We start from the raw sequence: 21,928 nt of genomic DNA on the forward strand, positions 1-21,928 counted from the left end.
GATTTAAACATATTCAGAAAATTACTTTTTCCAGTGCTCTTCATTCCTTCTTTCATTCCTTGTTTCTGTCTGGGATCATCTTTCTTCTTTTGGAAGAATTCTCTTTTAGGATTTTAGTGCTTTCCTGCTGGCATGAATTCTCTCAGTTTTTCTTGGTCTAAAAATGTCTTTATTTCACCTTTATTTGAAGGAAAATTGTTTTTCTGGGTATAGAAATCTAAATATGTGCTACTATACCAAATACCATTTAATAGTCTTACGGATGGATGAAAATTTATTGAGCTTCAAATAATTTTCATAATTTATAAGGTTGACATTGATCTTGGTGTTCTAGTCAATATTGTGAGATTTCTCCTAATGTCTTCTTCTTTCTAGCATTCTATAATGGAAATAGTCTTGGATTTGGAAAGAAAAATACATAACTCAAGGCTCAATCAGGGCCACTTGTGTGACCTTGGCCAAGTCACTTAACTTCTCTGAGCCAGTTTCATCATGTATAAAATGGGAAAAATATAATATTGGCTCCATTACACTGGGAAGTTATGATGCTCTGTTGAGATATATATGAAAGTGCTTTGTAATATGTAAAGTACCAATCCGTTTGAAATTTTTAGTGTTATTATTATTTACTGGAACAGAAACATTTTCAGTGTATATATCCAGAATTTTCTTGAACACCCACAAAATGGTTAAAATGATGGTATTCATGTATGTATGTATTGATATATATCTTGCCTTTCATGAGAAAGTAGGACAGTGTTTGAAGTTACATAAAACACAGCTTACACAAGGTCAACGGCAAATTTATTTCTGATCTTTCAAGCAAATAATAAGAAAAGGGAAACCTGGCTAGTTACATAATTCAGAATAGCTAGAAGATAAAAATAACCCATTATTCAGGAGAAAAGTTCTTTCTTAACACTCAGTTCAGGCAGAAATTTCTCCTTGGTTTTCTTAATGATGTAGATTATTTAAAAGATTTTTCTGCTAGTTTAGAGATGACTGATTTGCATAGTTAACACACATTAGTGTTGGACTGATCTAGAACTTTAATATTGTTTCATACTCCTGAAGGGAGAATTATACACATTAATGAGTGCTGCAGGCAGCCACTCTCCCACCCTACTTGCAAATGGATTCTATTTAGAAAACTAATAAAGATGCCAGCTTCCTTTTCAGAATGCTTGGATACACATTAGAGGGAAGGCTAGGCTAATAAATTTAAATCTTATTTTGCATATATAACATTAATTGAACTGCCTTAGGAAGACAATATTTACCTGCATTTTACTTTTCCTTCAAAGAGGTTGATTCAAAAATTTCTTACTACCTTCATCAAATATTTATTGAGTCCCTACTATGTGTAGGCATATTCCTGTTGGATTGTTTGCTCGCCTCTGACAAAAAGTGTTCATTCAGACTTACATTTTGTGCTTTCTTTTTTCACTTTTTCCTTTTTTTTTTAGTAAACATGTATTTAAATAGAAAACAAAGTGTATGTTAGTGCCTCACAACCAATGTCCTAACACATCTGAGGTTTTGTATGATGATCAAATTTAAAAGAGGACATTTATTCCTCATTCAAATTCTTTGTGTCTTCAGGTCTCTGGCATGCATTTTGTATGAGATGTGCTGTATGAATCACGCATTCACTGGCTCCAATTTCTTATCCATCGTTTTAAAAATTGTTGAAGGCGACACTCCTTCTCTCCCTGAGAGATACCCAAGACAGCTTAATGTCATCATGGAAAGGTATGGAAAGAAATGTATTGCTGCAGAAGCAATTTTAAATTGTACTTATATTTTAGTTCATTTGAACAATAATTTTCTTTTTAAACATTACAGCATGTTGAATAAGAGTCCTTCATTTAGACCATTTGCTATAGAAATTTTAAAAATTCCTTACATTGCTGAACAACTACAGGTATTTAAAATGAAAGGGATACCTGGAAGCACATATTAGCATTTATATACCTTCTAGGACTTGTAGATGTGATGTAGGAATAAGATGCAGTAAGAATCAGTCAGAAAGGAGAAACAAGGTTTTTTTTTAAAAGCTGGGGGAAATTATTAGTAGGCAATCTCTGCCAAGGAAGGTGTGTGAACTCCAGCTCCCTGGTGTCCCAGATGTGAGAAGTTTGGATTGTGATTTTTTGCCTAACTGCAGCATCCACCCTTAGAGCTCTTGGCTTACAAATCTTACCTCTACACTTTGTACGTGTATCCCTGCTAGTGAAAGAATGTACTACTAATGATACAAAATCTGGGGGTTTCATTGGGCCTTTATTATTCCATTCCTTATTTTGTATCCTACTAATACTTTTTATTGATTAGCTGAGTTTATTTTGTTTTCCTGTAGGTTAAAAATTTCGATGCAGAGAATCTGCCTTTAATGGTAAGCAAAAAGCAAATGGTGTCCTCTCAGGATGTTTTTTTGTTTGTTTGTTTCCTTGTTTTTAGACTTCGTAGGCTTTTAAAATACAAATCCCTTGGGCAGATTTCCTTTAATTTTTATGAATAGTTTTAAGTGGACCCACAGAGCAGTCATTCACCTTCACAAATGGGCACACCTTTTCATCAGTGTCCAGTTCTCAGGCACAGGAAACAGGGATGCTGACTTGATGTGCAGTCATTAGTTGAGCTCTGGCACTGTACTGACACTGGGGGGTGCCAAAATGATAGGAACAGATATGGCTCCTGTCTTTCTGAAGCTTGGCTGCTAGTAAGAGGACCCAGTAACCAAGAAAATGTAAGCAAGTAAATAAAATAATTGTAAACTATCAGAAGAACTAGGAAGAAATATAGCATGCTGTGAAATAAGGGAAGGGAAGGGCTTTGGTGGTCAGAGAAGGAGCCGGTGACATTGTGACATCAGTGAGATGGTGAGAAGCAGCGTGCCCTACAAAGAGCCTGAGGGAGAGTGTTGTGATCACAGGGAGTGGCTCGTACAAAACTCTGACTTAGGTGATGTCCCCTGGAGGGGGAAGCACTAAAGATGTGGGATAAGCAAGACAAGAGGAGGAAGTGGTGGGAGCTACCTTGTGCTTTCAGCTCTCCCTGAGTATAGCTCTCCACTTGCCTGAGGGCAGACTTCTGAAAAGAGGCTGGTTGTTGGGATCAAAACCACAATGAAGGGTGTGTGAGCAAAAAAACAAACAAAAAAGTCAAAAGGCATCCAATAGATCCCCTGGGACTAGGGTGAGACAAATGAGGCATTTTCCCTGGTGCAAAATTAAAGAGGACACCAAAAACTCAGTAATCCAGGTAAATAATGTTGCAATGTAGTGTTTTTTAAAAAAAATCAAAAGTAATCCTAAAAAGAAGTCCATAGTAACAAAATATCAAACGTTCAAGGACAGGATCCAATGGGGCTAGGATGAAAGTGGAGCTAAAACCAAGCAGGACCCTGCAGGGCCATCTCAGGTATAAAAGTCCCTCCATGTCCACTGTTTCTTGAAACAGTGTCCACTGTTTGTAGAAAAAGGCTTTAGTCTCCTAAGACTTTCCTGAGTTCCAAGAAACAGACTCAGGTAGTTACTAATTAGAGAATTGAGGGAATGTAGAAACAAAAGAAAAGCAGTCAAGCAAGAAAAGTAATGATAGCCTAAACAACAGTTCAGTGATAAAACAGAATGCTAGTTCCTCCCCAAGGGATATATATAATAATCTAATTCATATGTTTGAGTTGTTCTGCAGAAACTAGGACCCCTACCCAGGTGGTGACTATATGATGACAACCAGCATGTAGACCCCAGACTGGTTGGAACCAGAGATTGATGATTAAGATTCCCAAAACACCACCTTGTTACCTCAGCACCAACCAATCTGAAGAAAGTCCATGAGCTTCAACCCTCACCCCAAATGTTGCTTTTAAAGACACTTCCCTGAAAGCTATCAGGGAGTTCTGGTCTTTTGAACATTAGCTACCCATTCTCCTTGCTTGGTGCCCTGTAATAAACGCTGTACTTTCCTTCACCACAACCTGGTATCATTAAATTGGCTTTGCTGGCGAGCAGACCTAAGTTCAGCTCGGTTAGAAACTGAGGTAGAATGGTGCAAGTTCAGGACCGGGTCTTGTCGCTTTTTAAACTTTTGCTATTGTATTCTCCAAGGTTTTTTGTCGTTAATGTTGATTTTTTTTATAATACTGCATTAAAATATTATTTATCTTGGTTACTGAGTTTTTTATGCCCCTTAAATTTGTACCTGAGGTGAGTGCCTTGCTTGTCTCACCCTAGTCCTGGACTTGGTGATGCCGAAACTCAGCCTCTGTGCACCAGTGATGAATCAAATCTTGGAGACAAAGTTTTGGGTGAAGTAGAAAAGAATAGCTTATTGCTTTGTCAGGTAAAGGGGGACACAGAAGACCCATGCCCTCAAAGCTGTGTGTTCCAACTCGGGGATTTGGTGAGGAGTTTTATAGCAGTGGTTCAAGGGCAGGGCTGCTGTTAAGGATCAGGGTGTGTGCAGGGCCTGCACTCCTTTAATCTGGCCTCAGGTGGTCTCCTGATGAGCTTCTGTGGTTCTCCAGGTTATCAAACTCTGACTTTCTCTCTAGAATGAAGAATGCTTCATCAAGTAGTTAACATCTTCCATTTGTTGGGGGTTTTAGTTCTGCAGAAGAACTCAAAGGTATTGTTATGTGCATCCCTTGAGGCAGAACCAGGACCCTGTCCCAAGGCTGCACTATTGTTTCTTAACTACTCCTCCCTTCTCTCTGCATTCCCTCCCTTCATTGATTAGCAACTGTTTGAACCTGCCCTTTGGAACTCAGGGAAAGTCATGGAGGCTGAAGCCTATTCCCTACAAATAGGGGACACAGAAAGGCTTTCATGCCCAGGAGCCTCACAGGGTCCTGTTTGGTTTCACTGGGAGCAGAGACATCGACCACTATAGTCCCTGAGGTGGGAGAGAACTGTGTGTTCTCGGAGCTGAGGGAAGGCCTGCCTGTGGCTGGGTGACCGGGAGCAAGAGAGCAGGCAGAGCAATATGAAGTTGGAAAGATGGACAGGAGCCTGACCCCACAGGAGCTGCTGTGTAATGTTTTACACCTGTTACAGAAGGAAAAATGGTTACCAGTGGGTTTGATTTCAAGCCTCAGACACGGGTCAGTAGTACTACACATCAGAAAAGGCTACTGGTCATTTTATGCCTCTTCATCCCTGAACAGTCTTTAAGGTATGTTACGGCTGTTCTTTTCTTCAGCACCTGATGTGCCAATATTCGGAAATGACCCTGGAAGACAAGAATTTGAATCGTCAGAAGGAGGCAGCTTATATAATTAATGCTGTGTAAGTAATTGTTTTGTTTTTAAAGAGCCCACTGAGTGTAAATGTTAAATGCATTTGTCTTAAAAAATATTAGTGCTAAGCTGACAGCATGGAGTATCCTAGAATTCACTTAAGTCTTGCCAAGAAATTAAGGAGCTTCAGTAACTTGACATGCCAAAGTCCTTTGCCCCAGGTGGTAGTAAATTGAAATCATAAAAGTTTAAACCTCTGCACAGCTTACAGATCTGCAGGGTAGCTCTGCAGTTGCATTGTAAGTATATAGAGAAATTCATCTCTCAAACATTTAGTGATATTTATGCTAATGAACATTCAGATTAAGCATAAATGGCTTTCACATGTTGGTTGTTTAACAGGAACTGGCAGAGTATCTATTGAAAAGCTGACACTGTAGAGTCCTGGGACAATTGAAAATAAGCCAAAATTTACTTTCTTGAGATATACATAAGAACTAGAGAATGTGTTTCACAAAGAGCCATAATTTTTTCCTGATCTCATTTGTCTCTCCTACCTATTCAAAATTTCTATGCCATAACTTACAAGAGCCCAGAATACTAGGTTATGTCAGAACAGCCATGTACAGCTGTGCAGGCTGTGTACTGCACAACTCCAGGGGGCACCACTGATAAGACCAAATCTATAATTTTGCTGAAGAAATGTTATTTAATTTTGTTCCAACGAGAATGACAGTCCCTCCCAGAGCTGTGCAGGGCAGTGAAGTGAGAATGGTAGCCCTCATCAGCTTGATCTTCAAGGCCAAATTACACAAATATGCTTCTCTAACCCCCAGTCCAGTGGTTTCTCACCTGTGCCGTGTTTGTTTTCCATCCCCACATTCGAACTGAGGGAACTGGTCCATCAAAGGTATTCAGTCTTTGTTTAATGCATGATCTCCAGTTAAAATACCCTGCAACTCAGGAGATCCATCTTTAGGCATGCCCCTGTAACCTAGTTTTCTTGGGTTACTACCTATTTTTTTCAGGAATGCCTGGAACTTCTCATTTTATTTTATTAACAAGATATGTGAGAGTAGTAGGTATCTTATTTTTAAAATACTGGACTAACTTTAACTATCATTTTGCACTGCAGTTTTGAAACAGTTTGCCTGACTGTGCTTACAGTTATAGTGTGCTTGAATCCAGTTCTTCGGGTGATCTTTCACATTATGATATATTGATTTCAAATCGTCACTGTTATTTTCAAGATCTATGACTGTTTTGAGGGGCTCTATCTGGTTTTACAAAATAAAGCATGTGTATTCCTGAAAACTGCATGGCCCCTGGAGGCTCTGGTCTGAACTGTATTCCAGAGGGATGAGAACTGCCTACAGAGGTCATTACAGTTTCCTCATAGTGTTTCTTTCTTTCTTTCTTTTTTTTTTTTTTTTTGTGGTACGCGGGCCTCTCACTGTTGTGGCCTCTCCCGTTGCGGAGCGCAGGCTCCGGATGTACAGGCTCAGCGGCCATGGCTCACGGGCCCAGCTGCGCCGCGGCATGTGGGATCTTCCAGGACCGGGGCATGAACCCATGTCCCCTGCATCGGCAAGAGGACTCTTAACCACTGTGCCACCAGGGAAGCCCTCATAGTGTTTCTTTTTTTTTTTTTTTTTCCTGTGTACATATATTTTAATGTAAGTGGGGTCATCTTACACATTTTAAAACTTGAATGTTTTTTATTTAACAAATATATGTATTTTGACAATTATTCAATCTAAGTATATGAATATACCCCAGACTTTTCATATTGTCCCCTCCTATGTACACTAAATATAAAGATGAAAATAGCTTTATTTCTGCTTAAAGAAACAATACTATTTTTAATGTAAAATATTCAGACAATACCAAAGATGAAAGAAATAGTTAAAAAGCAACTGAAATCTCGCCACACTGAGATGATCCCCATTTTGGTGACTAGTTAAGTCTATTCCTTTAGGTATTCACACAAGTGTAAACATACATCCATATCTACCACATACATGTTTATAATATTTATCAGTGGATTACATACAAGTTGATTTTTATCACAAAATTGTTTTACTTATGCTTGGGGATTTTTATCCTCCTTCCCTGTCCCCCCCTCATAGTGTTTCTTAAGGAGGGAGTTGAGTGCAAAAGGCATTCCGCTATTGGGCCCTAACCAAGCCAGGCACAGAAGCAAATGCCATTGAGAATGTGGTTGCAGACCTTTCAATACATGGTTAATGTAAGCACATTTCTTTAAAGAGGCTCTCGAATAATATTGGCTAACATTTTCAGGGGTAATGACCATATGCTTTGCTCTGTTATAAGCTCTTTGCATGAGTTAACTCATTTAAACTCACAACAACCCTACAAAGTAGGTACTATTATTATTATTATTTAAACAATCATGGAGAGGTCAAGTAACTTGCCCAAAGGCATACAGCATGTAGCCTGGGAGCTAGGATTTGAACCTAGAGAATGTTCTTAACTGTGCAATTAATCACTATGCCATGCTGCCATAAAAATACCTACTGTATGAAGCCTAGAAGATAAGGCATATTCAATAACTTTTAGCTATTATAATACTACCATTTTGGGATACTTTTATATGTCAGGCACTGTACATACATTATCTCATATAATACTCAGGACAGCCCATTCTTTATGGATGAGAAAACTGGGGTTCAGAGAAATTCAGTAACTTGACCAAGGCTACAGAGCTAATGAGTGGTAGAGATGGGATTCAAACCCTGCCTAATTCCAAAATTGTGTCTTATCCACATGGTTGAATTAGTCTGCCAGTCTATTTACTCCTTAATGGCCAAGATCCTAATTTGTCTTGCAATATGAAAAGCAGTCATAGGCAATGAAATGAGCAGAAATTTGCAAAGTACATAATTTGCTTTTAAACAAAAATCTAGTTTAAAAAATATTGCCAATTAACCACAGTCCTTCTTGGCTAATTACCTACCCAGAGTTTATTAGTTTTCACTTGGCATGTCTTGAGATGCTTTTCCCTTCTCAGTAGTGTAATGATACTTCTGCAAAATACTTGTTTAATTTTTCTGAGCATGTTTGGGATGGGTTGCACATGGGAATCTTTATTATCTATAGGCAGAAAAAATCCACCTGCAGACCCTGCGGGCGCTGTCTGAGGTACAGAAAATGACACCGAGAGAGGATGTGGCTGAGGAAGGTCCAGGCAGCTGATGAGGAGGCCAGGAAGCTAAAGTAAGTGACCTTCCCTTAGTGCCCTGGGCCCTGGGCTGCTTCCCAGGGCTCTAGAGGAACTTGCTGAAGAAAAGCAAAAACCACAACAAGAAAATGCACATATTTATCAGTTTATTCATTTATTCATTCACTCATTCCCTCAAAAGATGGTTATTGAGCCATAGATGGTTATTGGATGCCAGGCACTATTAATAGCAGGCTTTCAGTCTTGTGTGAAAAGAAGGATTGAATATCAGGGAGGTTATTAGGAATGAAAATATAAGGTCAGCCTCCAGACAAAGCCTCTTTGTTGTTGACACCTTCCGTACACAGCACCGTGAGGGGGTGATAAGGTGGCCTCACTATTCTGTCCACACTCCCCAGGTGTTTGCTAAACCCCTCTGCCCAGAGCCCTGGCTGCTGTGTACCTGCCGGAAATTGCTGGCTTTAGGAAGGAGCCTGGAAACAACTCTGTTTTTTCAGGTAAAGCCCTTCACAGTCTGCTCTGGGCATGCTGCTGGTGTGAGAGATCACAAGTGTTTAGAGTTTACACATGAAAAGGGGGTTCCATAGAGCCCAAAACTCCCAATTTCTCAAAGACTGATTTTTCAGCTGGTATGTGACCCAATTGCCTAATTTTTCTTCTTCTTTCTTCCTCTGCCAATTTTTTGGTGGCTTAGAAGCCCCAACAAAGAATTAGAGGGACAAAAAAAGACCTGAAACTCAAATCTGTCCAATGTGATATCATTCAGTGTTCAGTTGGAAGATATGTGCAAACCAGTATACCACTAAGTGTGGATTTTGCTGAAGAAATATAGTCAAGAAAGTTGTTTGGACTGTTGCATCAACTCACAGTCCCGGATCTATTTCTAACACCTCAGGAATGGCGATATTTCCAGGGTACCATGGTTCATGTCATTGGTTGAGGGTGAAAGGAAAATTAAATCTCTGACAGGAACAGATTAAAAAGGCAATTTAACAACTTGCACATTACAATTTATTTTTCAAATTAAAACTATTTTTAATATGCAAAAACGTCATAGATCTACCTCATGGCATTTAATATTTTTGTTATTAAAGGCAATGATTTTTAAATAAGTTTGTTCTTGATTTTATGAATGAATTGCATTGGAGTGGTTTTGATTATTGTTTCTAGGATTTGAGAAAGGTCATGTGTTTTAGGTAGAAAATGACTCCATTGTCATGAGGGTTATAATGTACCCACGTTATAGACAAGAAAATTTGACTACAGGGATATTCAGTGATTTTTCAAGAAATCTAAGTATAAATTAGCATACAAGTAATCACAAGAATGCAAATCTTTCCTCCAGTTTAATAGCAGGTCTATTAAATTCAACTCTTCTATTGTAGAGGAAACAGAAAATGTCTGAGAAAAATTCCCCTTCACAGTGGCTCTCATATTCTTTTCCATAAATTCTTTGAAATGCAGGTCTGTTTTCCACATCTATGGGTTTGTTACCCAGTTATTCATATGTGTTGGGCTCTCTCCTGAGCATCAGAGACACACTCCTGTCCTTTGTCAGCACAGGCCGAGAGCACACAGGAATGGCACCACCCTCTTCCCCTGAGTTCTGGGTTCTTGAGGGTGAACAAAGAGCCAGCATCCTGCGTGCTTTAAAGGAAAATCGAGTGGGGCTGCACCGCACTCACGTGATGAGGGAGAGACCACGGGCCTGGCTGCCCTACACCCCAGTCTGCCTTTTGAAACAGGGATCACACTTGTGTAACGTAGATGTGGTTTTAGCAAATTGCAGCTCTTTTTCTATGTTCACTTTATGCAGAAAGCTTTTGGAAGAAAAATACGAAGAAAACAACAAACAAATGCAAGAACTGAGATCTCGGAACTTGCAGCAGCTGACTGTGGATGTGCTCCATGTGAGTACGCTTCTGTTTTAAATTTTACAAAAGACCTTTTCTTGCCTCAGATTCTTCAGATTCATGGGGCCAGTTGGGTAGTAAAAGGGACAAGGTAGGGAAAAAAAGCATCCAGACCAACTCTGCCCAATTCCAGGCTGGACTGGGATTTGTTTTAAAACGTAGGCCAACAATTAGTGATGGCACTAATTCAAAGCAGCTGTACCAAGTGCCTGCTGTGTAAGGATGACTTAATCTGCATTGAATGAACAACTGAAGAGTTAAAAGTATGACTTTGCAGAACAAATGTGTGTCTATCTAATTTTGAATTTCAGCCGTGCTATTGTTGCTTTACTTCTTTAGTCCACTGTTCTTTTTCTGTCTTATTTTTCATTCTTTCCCTCTTTATTTTCTGTCTCCCATCCATATCATCGTGCGTTGTGTTAATAACCCCTTTCAAACTTTGGAGAATTATCATACATATCCAATAACAGGTTGCAGACTCACATGAAATGCACCCCAAATTCATGTCCTCTGCATCCCAAGTCTCTGAATACCATCCCCTAATGGTTAAAAATATCTTCAATGACCTTGGTGTGGACTTTGATACTTAAGGTAGTTTTTCTTCAGGGTTGTATTTGGATAATAGACATCAACACCAACCTCCTAGCTCTTTGGTAAAAACAATTTGGGAAGGAGTCCTTTTTATGGAAAACTTTATTGTCTCAAATTCTGGTTATTTGTTCATTGGTCATCCCTGTATCTGAGGGAGATTCTTTCCTTTAGCAGGAAGAACCAAGCCCCTGAGGCTGTGGGGATGATCCCTGAGGTCTGGGGATGCTCATTCTACTGTAGCTCAGTAATCACAGGGCTCTGCACCCTGGGGTGTGCCGGATCCCTGGGCAGAACTCACTCGCAGACAAGGCAGAGCGTGGGAACGTTGTTTTCTACCTCCCTCTGATTGGTGATCCACTTTTCTCAATTACTTAGTGGTTGGGAGTGCTTTAGAGTTCTGAAAACCCAAAGTTGGAGCAGATGGGGGCCCAGCCTACATTGACCTTAGGAGTCTCTGTCCATCAGGTCCTTTAGCAGACAGTATGTGGGTGCTGACGCTGCTCCATCCCAACCCCTGTTCTCCACCATCTCTTACTCCCAGGGAGGCTGGCCTCAGAGGTGTAGGGGTGGGATGGTTCCTGCTCACAGAACCTTAGGGTGGAGAAGTTGCCAGCTGAGGGGCAGCAGTGTCAGACCCCTACTCGGGGAAGGGTCTTGACACCACCAAGCCCCCTGCAAACACTGAGGACCCTCCTTCAGCTCCCCAGATACTTTCGAGGCCCTGAAGTAATGACTTGTGGAGGTAGGTCATTTTCCCCTCAGGATTGAGACTGCAGATTCTCGCACATCCCCAACAAGAGTCTGGCATGATGAAAAGAATTCTGCATTTGTTAATATATGTAAAATACTTGTTTAATCAGCTGATAAAAACCAGGACATTTTTCTGGAATGCTCAGGGTCCCCTGCTTCTAAGGGATTTTACCCCCAGAGATTGGAAATTGAGAAGTACAGACGTGATAATATTTTGTTTTATAAAGCCTAAATAACTTTATTCTTAAAGTTAGCATATGGCAAATAAAAATGTAGTTTCAAGTACGATCTTACATTTTAATGTCTGATAACTTACTTAACTTCTTTGCTTTTCTTCATTGGCCTTAAAAGTAATCATTTCTATGCTCTTTTTCATTTCCAATATGATTACTATTAGTGTGAAGCAACAACACTGTATGAGGTCTTGTCCCTTCTATAAATTAGGGCCCTTGGGGGATCCTAAAGTCACTTAAGGTTTTATTAGCTCTATATTATCCTACAGAACATGGGAGTCCAGATCTTGGCCCAGTTCAAATGAGGAAAGTGAGGATTTCACAGAGATTTTATGAAGTCCGAACTCATAACCTCCACAGTGTCTGCCTAGTTTCTCCCAATTCCACCCCCGTCCATCAGCAAGGAGCAAAGGCAGGAGGGAGGTGCCTGCCGCTGTCTTGACCAGAGATGGTGGTTCATTCTTTGGTCATGTAAGATTCAGTATCACCAACATCTTTGGTTCTGAGCTTTCCAGAAGCAAGTTTCCTAAGTTGCATATTGATGTAGGCAGGAAGTGCTCCAGGCAGCCCCTGGTTCTTGAAGAGAAGACCCTCCCTGGGCTGATTCTGCCCAGTGCGCAGCGTTGTTCAGCATCACAGGTCTCTCGCCCTCCTTTGTGCAGTTACATCAGCCATTTCCCTCTGACCCATCAGTAGCATCCCACTTTCTCTCTTTCAAATGTCACCGCCTCTTCAGGAGAACTGTCTTTGACCTCAGTCTACTAGTCCTTCTCCAAATTCTTATGTTTTCTAGCAATGCTTCTCAAACTTCAAAATGTACCTGAATCACCTCTTGGTCTTGTTGAAATGTAGATTCTGATTTGGCTGGTCTGGGGTGGGTCCTGGGATGCTGCATTTCTAACAAACTCCCTGGTGATTCCTATGCTGCTGGGCCAGGACCACACACTGATTAGTAATGGACAGAAATTGGGTTTCTTGAAAGCAGCTTCAGATGAAAGAGGATCTGGAAAAGCCATGATGAGCGGACCTTCCTATAATCTCTTTAGGAAAAAAGAGCATTTAATGAGAATTGAAGAAAAGGAGGGGCAACCTGAGGGAAAGCTTTCTTGTTACCCCTAGAGGAGGTTGGAGAGAGGAGGCCAGGCAGAGAGGAGACCAGTCTGATCACATTCACAGGCACAGGAGTGAGGCAGGCGTAATATATTCAGAGAACCAAGGAGGGGGAGCTGATATTTTGCAGATGGACTGAAGGGTCTAGACATCTCATGGAAATGCATCAGTGAGCTGAAAAAGATGAAATACAATGTGAGAAATAAGCTGGATTAATTGGATGCAAGAGGCTAAAGAAAAACATGATTAAGAAGGAAAGAAGGAAGAGGCACACATTCCCGTCTGCCCAGATGCACATTTGTGGTTGAATTTCTTCCTCCTCTCGCTGGGGCTCTGTTCTTTAGTCCTCTTCCTTCTGTCTGGCTGGCTGAAGCAAACCTCATTATATTTCAAAAGCAGTTGTAGGAGATAGAAACACAGTTAGGGGAGAGACAGGCTGGCTGTGTCACCTCTTAAATGTTTTAACAATTCTTTGAGGCGTTTAGGAGAGTGGCTTGCTTTGTTTTTCAGAACCTGACTGATGGGGCCTTTTACACTGGAAGGCATTTTCTGCTCCACTGAATTTGGGCTTTGAAATCTTGAAGCGTAGTTGACTGTGGAATCATGTTGGCACCATTTCTTTAAAGGATGGTAGCTTAAAACAACTAGATACCACGATGCACACACTAAGCCCAGTCTTTCTTTTATCCTGGGGTGTATGCAGGTGTGATGGTTTCTGTGAAAACTGTGTGGCAGATCAGGCCTCCAAATGTGAAACAGTCCTGGGGATCAAAGAGCAGATCAAGTCTTGCTCCTTCTAAGAGAAGCAATTATAACAATTCTGTTCTCTTCAGAGAGAACCTCAGAAAATCAAAGTCAACTGAGAGTCTAAATACTTGTTGCCAAATAATTTCTGAAGTGCACACAGAGGCACATTTCGTGCAGTCTCTGCTTTTTGCACTATCAGTGACCCTTTGAAATTTGGAGCCAGTTTCACCTCCTGCAACAATTATTATACAGTACAAAAAATGGACTTCTTAAAAATATTTTATGACTGTATTTCCACAGATGCCGCATCACGGTGTAGCACAGCTATGTTTTACTTATTCATTTAAGATTAGTTTGAACTTTCTCCTTTTGATATGAAGATGCTCTTGGAATAGTTCTCCATGAAAGCCATTTACCCAGGAAAACAGGTCAATTCAGCATTAGCTCTGGGTGGCAAGTACACACACACACACACACACACACGCACACGCACACGCACGCGCACACACACACACACACACACAGAGTGATTAGTTGACATGCCTATTGAAACATTTGAGAAGTTTAACTTTTATTTTTTTGAAGTGGAGACTCTTTCATGTCACGTCTTAGATCTCTTTCTTTAAGGAAATTGAAATTCATAGAATCACAGAGTTTTAAAGCTGGAGGAGAGCTTTAAAAGACATTATTGAAGCCAACACCTCTAGTCTTGAGATGAGGAAGCTGAGTAGGGCTGGACATCCTGCCCGCCTCACCCTCACCATGACCCTGACACTCAGGCCAAGGGAGGTTATATGATTTGCCCAAGGTCACCTGCCGAGTTAATTCAGAGCTGTTCCTCTCATTCCAAGCTGCCCTCTTGAGATTTGAAAATGTTATCATGTTTAAGGGAAAGGATTAGGTGGGCTTTTGTTTCTAAGTCATCTTCTAAACAAGAATATTGTTTCATTTGTGGTAATGCTGTTTCCTCTGATCAGCTTCTCATGAATTGTTCATTACCTTCTGCAAGGAATTTGATGACTCAGCTTCAGAGAACCTGCCTGAGTCTCAGCCCATTCCTTCCCTGGACCTTGGCACACTTGGGTCAAGTGTAGAGGACACCGTAGCTGACCTTGGAGATCACGGTATAAGTTTGCATTAGCCTGCAGAAGGCTGCTCTTGGATGACATGTGCGTTGGTGAGGCTGACCCTCCAGTGAGCCTGGCCGGCCTCTGGGAGAAGCCTTGGGTGTATGTGGCCACCTTCCATCAGTTTGCCAGAGCTGGGCTGTGGTGGTGAAAAGCAGAGAAGCCGAGGGCTTTGTCCATCCTCTCTTGTCTTCTTTGTCATAGCGAAGATGAGCTGGAAACTCACACTGGATGAGGGACCTCCGCTTCTACATGAGTTAAACAGCATCACTACTAACATGTGTAAGACTGTGAATGCTCTGAAGTAAGTTGTTTCCCTGGCCCTCATGAACCAGAAAAAAAGTGCTCAGAGCTGTCAGCCAAACTGGGGAGATATGTCATAGCCTAATGGTATCAAACACGAGTTTTAGAGTAAAAAAGCTGGCCCTATCAGGGAAGACCCTGGCAACAATCTGTCTAGGTCTCAGTTTCCTTTACCATGAAACAAGAATAAAGCAAATTAGCTAAGGCCTGTGACATGCTCTCAGCTCCATGCCCAGCACATGGTAAAAACCAAAGAGAGGGAAGCAGTTCATGACTCTGAGGGGCAGGGCTGGGAACGTGAGACCTTGAAGTCCTGTAGGGCCGCTGACAAGTGTCAGGAACATCATAGGCACTCAGTGAACATTCTTTGAGTGAATGAATGTGTGGATGAATGACATGTTGTCTCGACCTCTGAGAAGCAGATGCCAAGACGGGACTAGAAGTACAAGGATATTATTAGGGGAAATGTCTGCATAAAAGGAGTTAGGAAAGGAGCTAGGAAAGGCTGAGAGAACTGTCAGACCACAATTCGAGTCTCATTCCAAGTGAAGAGAGAGGTTCGCTGGATGAGCCCTAGTTTGTGAGGCAGTCAGAGGCAGCCAGGACGTCAGGAAGTGCTTCAGGAGACTCAGCTGTTGGAGGCTGCATGTCCCTGCTGCGGTGGGCCTGGGGTGGGGATGGCGGAGGGGTGTGGTAGCCTCACTCTCCTTGTGGGTGAATGTCTTGAGGTGCATCCTCGTGGCTGGAACTCTCTGGCAGCAGCTGAGTTCTCTTTCCAAAGAATGGAGGTAGTGAAACTTGGATTTGGCTGGTCATCTCAGCCCAAATTTGCTTTCGATGTCTTCCTGATGGAGCTGTTAGAGCTCGTGCTGCCTTCTTCAGCTGTGAGGAGACTAGGACCTGATGCTCTTCAGGTTGCCATTTGCCAACTTTTGAAATGGTGTTTTGGAAGCCATCTGGTAACGGGTGTTACTGGCAGACAAATATGTGTATTAGATGGATTTGCATTTAGATTCTTTTCAGGTATTTCTTTTATTTATTTATTTATTTGTCTGCATTGGGTCTTAGTTGCAGCACATAGGATCTTAGTTGTGGCATGCAGAATCTTTTCGTTGAGGCACGCGGGCTCTTCATTGCAGGGCGCAGGCTTCTCTCTAGTTGTGGTGCTTGGGCTCTAGAACACACAGGCTCAGTAGTTGTGGTACGTGAGCCCAGTTTCCCCATGGCATGTGGGATCCTAGTTCCCTGACCAGGGATGGAACCTGCATCCCCTGCATTGGAAGGTGGACTCCCAACCACTGGACCACCAGGGAAGTCCCCAGGTATTTCTTTAATACATTATTTGTTATTTTCCAAAGGTAAAATTTGGAAATGTAGAACCGTCCCCTGGGCCTTTCTTTCCAAGGCTATAAAACCAAGGGCTAGGCAGGCCTTTGAGTAGCACCGATATGGACAGCCTGTGCACTGCTGGAGGGCCATCGCCATCTAGAAAGAGGAAGCCCCAGGACAGGGCATTTAGTGGGTGGCCTAGGATCAAGAGGCCTGGGCCCAGCCTCCAGATTTCAGATAGGAAAGGGTACTTATTTCACAGACAAGAAGCCAAAGACAGTAGGTAATTTGCTCAAGGACTCCAAAGTTCCTGCTTTCTAGTGCAAGTTACTCCTAAGCTATCTCTGACCACAGAGCTGCCGGAATTCTCAGGCTGGCATCCTCCTTACCTTGCCCTTTGTCTTCCATCAGGAGGTTTTGGTATGACAGACCATGTGTTGAGTTACCAGCCAAACTGGAAGTGGGCCAATCCACTCCTTTGCCCACCTTGTTCACACTGTAAGGAAACTACTTAGACGCCCATTATAAGCTGTGAGAGCCAAAAACACATAGTAGTTTTAGGTGGGCCAAATGCCTTGTAAAATACTTTAAACATTTCCCTTATTTTTTCCTCTCTGTAAATTCATATTTTCTAATTTCTATTCTTTCTTAAATATTAAATCGAAAAGGGAGACTATGAAGAACTATGAAATGTAGCCTTTGGGTTGATGATTGGTTAGATGGTGGGTAATTGCAAGATGGTTAGTGACCTCATAGCTTAATCATGAAACTTTGAGACAGGAAACTTTAATTTGTTGATGAACTCTGAAGTGGTTAATTATTACCCCCATTTGCTTTGCCTTATACAAGATTTGACTCCAAACTTTCAGCACCCAGAGGAGGTTGTAATTTATTTTTTATCTAGCTTGTATATGTAAAATAAAATTACACAATCATTTTTTTTAAGCTCCTGCAGCAAATGTTTAATCAGTTTTAGATGCTGAATTGGGAAATTCCCTCTGGGATTGAGGAGTTAGCTGCAGAGAAACAAGACAGGGTGAGGCATTATTTACATCTGATATGCATTTAGTTGACAACAGCTGATTTAATCTAGCTGAAGTCATGGATAACCATTATAATCAAATGAGAAAGCATGACTGGAATGTTGAAGAAATTATTCCTATTTAACTCTTTATATGTAATGTTGATGATTACTTGCACATTAATTTTTGCCAGGAGCTTCATTACACTCTAGTCTTATTTTTAGCAGCTCACAGCTTAGTTTCAGAATAGCATTTCTTGCAAAGCTGGAATAATAGCCTGGGACTCAGAGGCCCCAGACCCACCCAGAGCATGGCTCTCATAACGCAGAGGCTGCACTGGTGTCGGTCTTGGCTGCCCACCCAGATCCTGGCCAGCTGCCACTTAATTTCCTTTTAAGCCTCTCCTTGAGCAAGTCCTGAGCCCCTCACTGTGCTCAGAGAAAGCTTAGACCTCAAGAGGGTCGTAATTTGCTTGCTCGTAGGAAGCCCACATGCCCTTTTTTAGTTGTAGGCTGGCCTATGACTTATGGTGCCATCTCTTCCCTTTAAATGTTAAGGTGATTTGAACTCTGTCAGACAATGATATATTTTTATTGTTTTAATTTAAAAAAAGAAAATGCTTACTTACTACAATTCCACTTCTAGATAGTCACCAAGAGAAATGAAAACATGTCTACAAGAAGATCTGAACACAAATGTTCTTAGCGGTTGTATTTATAGTACCAAAAAGTATAAACAAGTCGTGTCAATCAGCAGGTGAGCGGATAAACAAACTTGTAGTTTATCCATACAGTGTAATACTGAGCAATGAAAAGAAGCAAACTATCAACACACACAAGTGTGGGTACATATCAAAACACTGTGCTGAGAGACAGAAGCCACAAACAAAAGAATTCCTATGGAATATGTTTACATATAAATATTGTACAAGAGAGGATGCATGGGAATATTTTTATATATGTGGATATGTGTTTATCTATGTATTTCTATGAAGTTCTAGAACTAGCAGCACTTATCTCTAATGATAGAAATGAGGCCAATGGTTGCTTGGGGATCGTGGTGTTGGAAATCGACTCCAAAAGTGCACAAGGAGCCTCTTGTGGTGCTGGTTACCCAGATGTATGTATTTGTCAAAACTTATTGAACTCTATACTTTAAATGAGTACATTTTATTTTCCATAAATTATACCTCAGTAAGGTTGATGAATTAAAAAAATATATTGATAAAATATCCAGAAAAAAAAAAGGAAAAAGGAAGCATGAGTAATGCCTATTAGCCTACATTTTAGCTAATGAATGGCTGAGAGAGACTGGCCTGAAGTTGTGGAGCTAGAAGGCAATCAGGAGGATCTCTAGATGTTATCTGGGACACAGAGTCCTTAGTCCAGAAAATGATGATGGGGTTTTCTTCTAATGTCAACCGAGCAGCATTGTCTTCCACAAGGAGTGTTAATAGAGTTTGGGGTCTTCTCTCAGGAAGTGAGAAGATGAGGGGCTGGAATCCCTTGGCTACTCTCTCAGTCTTTTTGGTAGGAGGGCTCATGTTGGTGTGGTTGGGGACCCATACCAATAGGTCTAAGAGGACCTAGGACCCACAAAAGTAGCCTGAGATAACAGAACAAAACATAACAGCCCAGACTCCAAACCCACCCAAGACAGAGATGCTGCTGGGTCTGCTTGGCTTGTCAGCCCTCGAAAAGACGACCACGTGCTGGAGGCCATGTCCATGTTTCCAGATGTCCCATCACTTCCAGAGCTCTAACCATCTTAGAGACTTGATTAATGAATATAAATTGATGGTGGTTTGTTTCATATTTGTCATGTATTCCACTGAGTTACATTTGTGTTTCCTACTGACTCTCACATTTACTCCCAGGAATAGACCCTTGCAGTCACTCCCTAATTTTCTGAGCTCTAGAGGATAATTAGAATGAAGCTAATATCGAATGAAGATGTGCTGATTCCCCACCCTGAGGCATATTTAATAATTCAGAGTGCTTCTTTTGCATGATAAGCTGGGTAGGTACCTCTGGTTGAAATTTGAAAGATTATATACCAATTGAAAAATTGAAGTGGATGCAGAATAACACCTGCCCAATCAGCTACTTCACTGTTGTATCCTAAGCAGGAATAATAGAAATAAGAGGAAAATCAGTCCCCAAAACATGGACCTCTCAAAATAACATTCTCAAAATAATGTTCTCACCTGGGAAAGCTGTATGTGGATTCCATGATCCACCCCTTAGCTAAACATAAATTAGACAGTAGTTATTAACCTAAGGGTTCTGCTGGTAGAGCAGAGAGCATCTGTTTTTGGTTTTTGTGCCCTGCCCTATCATGGTTCAGGTTTGGAATGAATCAATTAAGCAGAAAATTAAATAAGCATCCATCATGGTTTTAAGGTAAGATAGACACAAAATATAATAGACTAAAACCTCATATAATATGTGCTTCAGACAGCATTTTGGACATACCATGGTGTGGTTTTCCTTTAGTCATTGAAATTGTTTTCCATGCATGCAATTAACACTGTTGTGCTCAGGGCTCCTGCACATCACCCTGGAGAGTATTGTCATAATGCCCAAGGGAAGCTAAGAGGCCATAGGAAACGAACACAGCAATACTGGACAGTGCCTACTTCCAGTCACATGAGTGTCTTTGACTCATATGCTAAGTTTTTGTTTAAGTGATTGAAATATTCTGCTTTGGTGTTAAGGCCAGACTTTAATTTAGCTATTTGTAATAGGCATTTAAATTTGTCCTCTCCGATCTTTGTAAAGGGGCTTTCTGTTCTGTTTTGTGGCAGTGAGGGCCTCCTCACTAACAGCTCTAGATTCACTTGTCAAACTTTCAGTTTTTTCAAGTGAAATAACGTATATCCAGAAAAAAACAAACAAACAATAACAAAACCTTTCTGGCAAGGAACTACAGCAGTATCTAATTCCTTTTGTCACTCATGACTAGGAGCATTTTCCATTGACTTCTCTTTTTCTGTTGCTTCTAAAAAAAAATTTCAAAATAGAAAAATAGGAAACCTACAAAAATATCCAAAATGATTGTCATGTTTCAAAGTAGTATGTCTGTGTGTGAGCAGTAATATGAATTTGACTTACTCTTAAAAAACCCATTTTTCCATGTTTGTCTTCAGAATGTTTGTGATGTTGTCAGCATTTAGAGCTCCCCAGCTGGACTCGTTTCGTTTCTGAGGTTGCAGGATGGGGTCTTTGTAACTTCCCCTTGCTGTTCTGTGCATTGGCATCCACGTGTCAGAATGCATGTCATACGAATCATGAATGTGTAGTGTGACCCTACACACCCCACTTCACAGCTGACCTTGACCATCCTTTCCTGCTAACTCTGGACTTGTTTGGGTTACTTTTTCTGGCATGGCTCCTTTTAATTATTAATGGGAGTGTCCTCTTACTATTAAAGATGAGCCGGCTAAGTACAGAGTTGTAGATGAGTTTAAGATGCCTGCTATCTTTCACTACATTTGGCACCTGGACGTTTGGGGTTGTAGAGATCAAAGTGACTTTACTCTTTTTATATCTCAGATTAATTTTCTCTTTTGAATCTAGGAAAAATGAGCAAACCCAGCTCCTCTCCCCAGCTTAACTCCATGTGGCCTGTTTTCCTGGCTTCAAACAGCTTAGAATTAAATTTACTCCCCTCTTTCCCTCTACCTTCCACCTTCCCACAACCCCATTTTAAGATATAATTTGACAGTTTGTACAAGCAGTTGCTTATGACATGTGGCCTCTATACACTTGGCCTCCTTTTATTTGTGAGATTACACATTTTGAACAAGGCTAAGCTTTGTGTGTTTATGGTGTCCTGGATGAGAAATTTTAGTGGTGTACTTGAGAGGGCTAGAAAGTGACTACTGGTTAAGAAAAAGCAGGTTTGGGGAAAAAATTTAAATGCTTTAAATTGAGCTTTGTGTTGTTGATGAAGAACATGGGCCAGTGCCCTGGCTGTGCCGTCGTGTTCATAGGCCATGTTCACACCTGCTCCTGGGAATGCCAGTGTTCTTTGGCACCATCCTGATGTCATTCCATACCTTGCCTCCTACTTTTTATTCAGTAAATCATACACCTACATTTTGTTGATCTCAGCTCAAAATTCCACCCAGTAGGCATCCTGGTGAGAATATATGTTTTCTATTGTATTGACAATATTCATTGATTCACATTTGATGATACTCCTGAAAGGCATTCACATACAGGAGTGTGTCACAGCCCCGCAGCTGAGAGCTAGTAAGCCGGTCCCTCGCTACTTAAAGCATGGTCTCTGCACTCATATCACTGCCGTCCTGAGGACCTGTAAGAAATGCAGAGTCTTAGACCACATCCTAGACTT

General features: G+C 41.1%; 1 protein-coding gene across 1 annotated transcript in view; it reads left to right on the forward strand.

Moving 5' to 3' along the window:
• NEK11 (NIMA related kinase 11) overlaps positions 1 to 21,928 on the forward strand; it is a 144,179-nt gene that overhangs the window by 93,489 nt on the left and 28,762 nt on the right. The window contains 10 exon segments of the mRNA XM_067739784.1: positions 1,603 to 1,752; positions 1,846 to 1,924; positions 5,206 to 5,289; positions 8,363 to 8,421; positions 8,423 to 8,479; positions 10,261 to 10,358; positions 12,986 to 13,039; positions 14,766 to 14,912; positions 15,120 to 15,219; positions 16,000 to 16,177. Of these exon segments, the coding sequence (XP_067595885.1) occupies positions 1,603 to 1,752; positions 1,846 to 1,924; positions 5,206 to 5,289; positions 8,363 to 8,421; positions 8,423 to 8,479; positions 10,261 to 10,358; positions 12,986 to 13,039; positions 14,766 to 14,912; positions 15,120 to 15,219; positions 16,000 to 16,177 (1,006 nt within the window).

The sequence above is a fragment of the Pseudorca crassidens genome, chromosome 5, assembly GCF_039906515.1.
Source record: "Pseudorca crassidens isolate mPseCra1 chromosome 5, mPseCra1.hap1, whole genome shotgun sequence".
In the NCBI taxonomy this organism is placed as follows: domain Eukaryota; kingdom Metazoa; phylum Chordata; class Mammalia; order Artiodactyla; family Delphinidae; genus Pseudorca; species Pseudorca crassidens.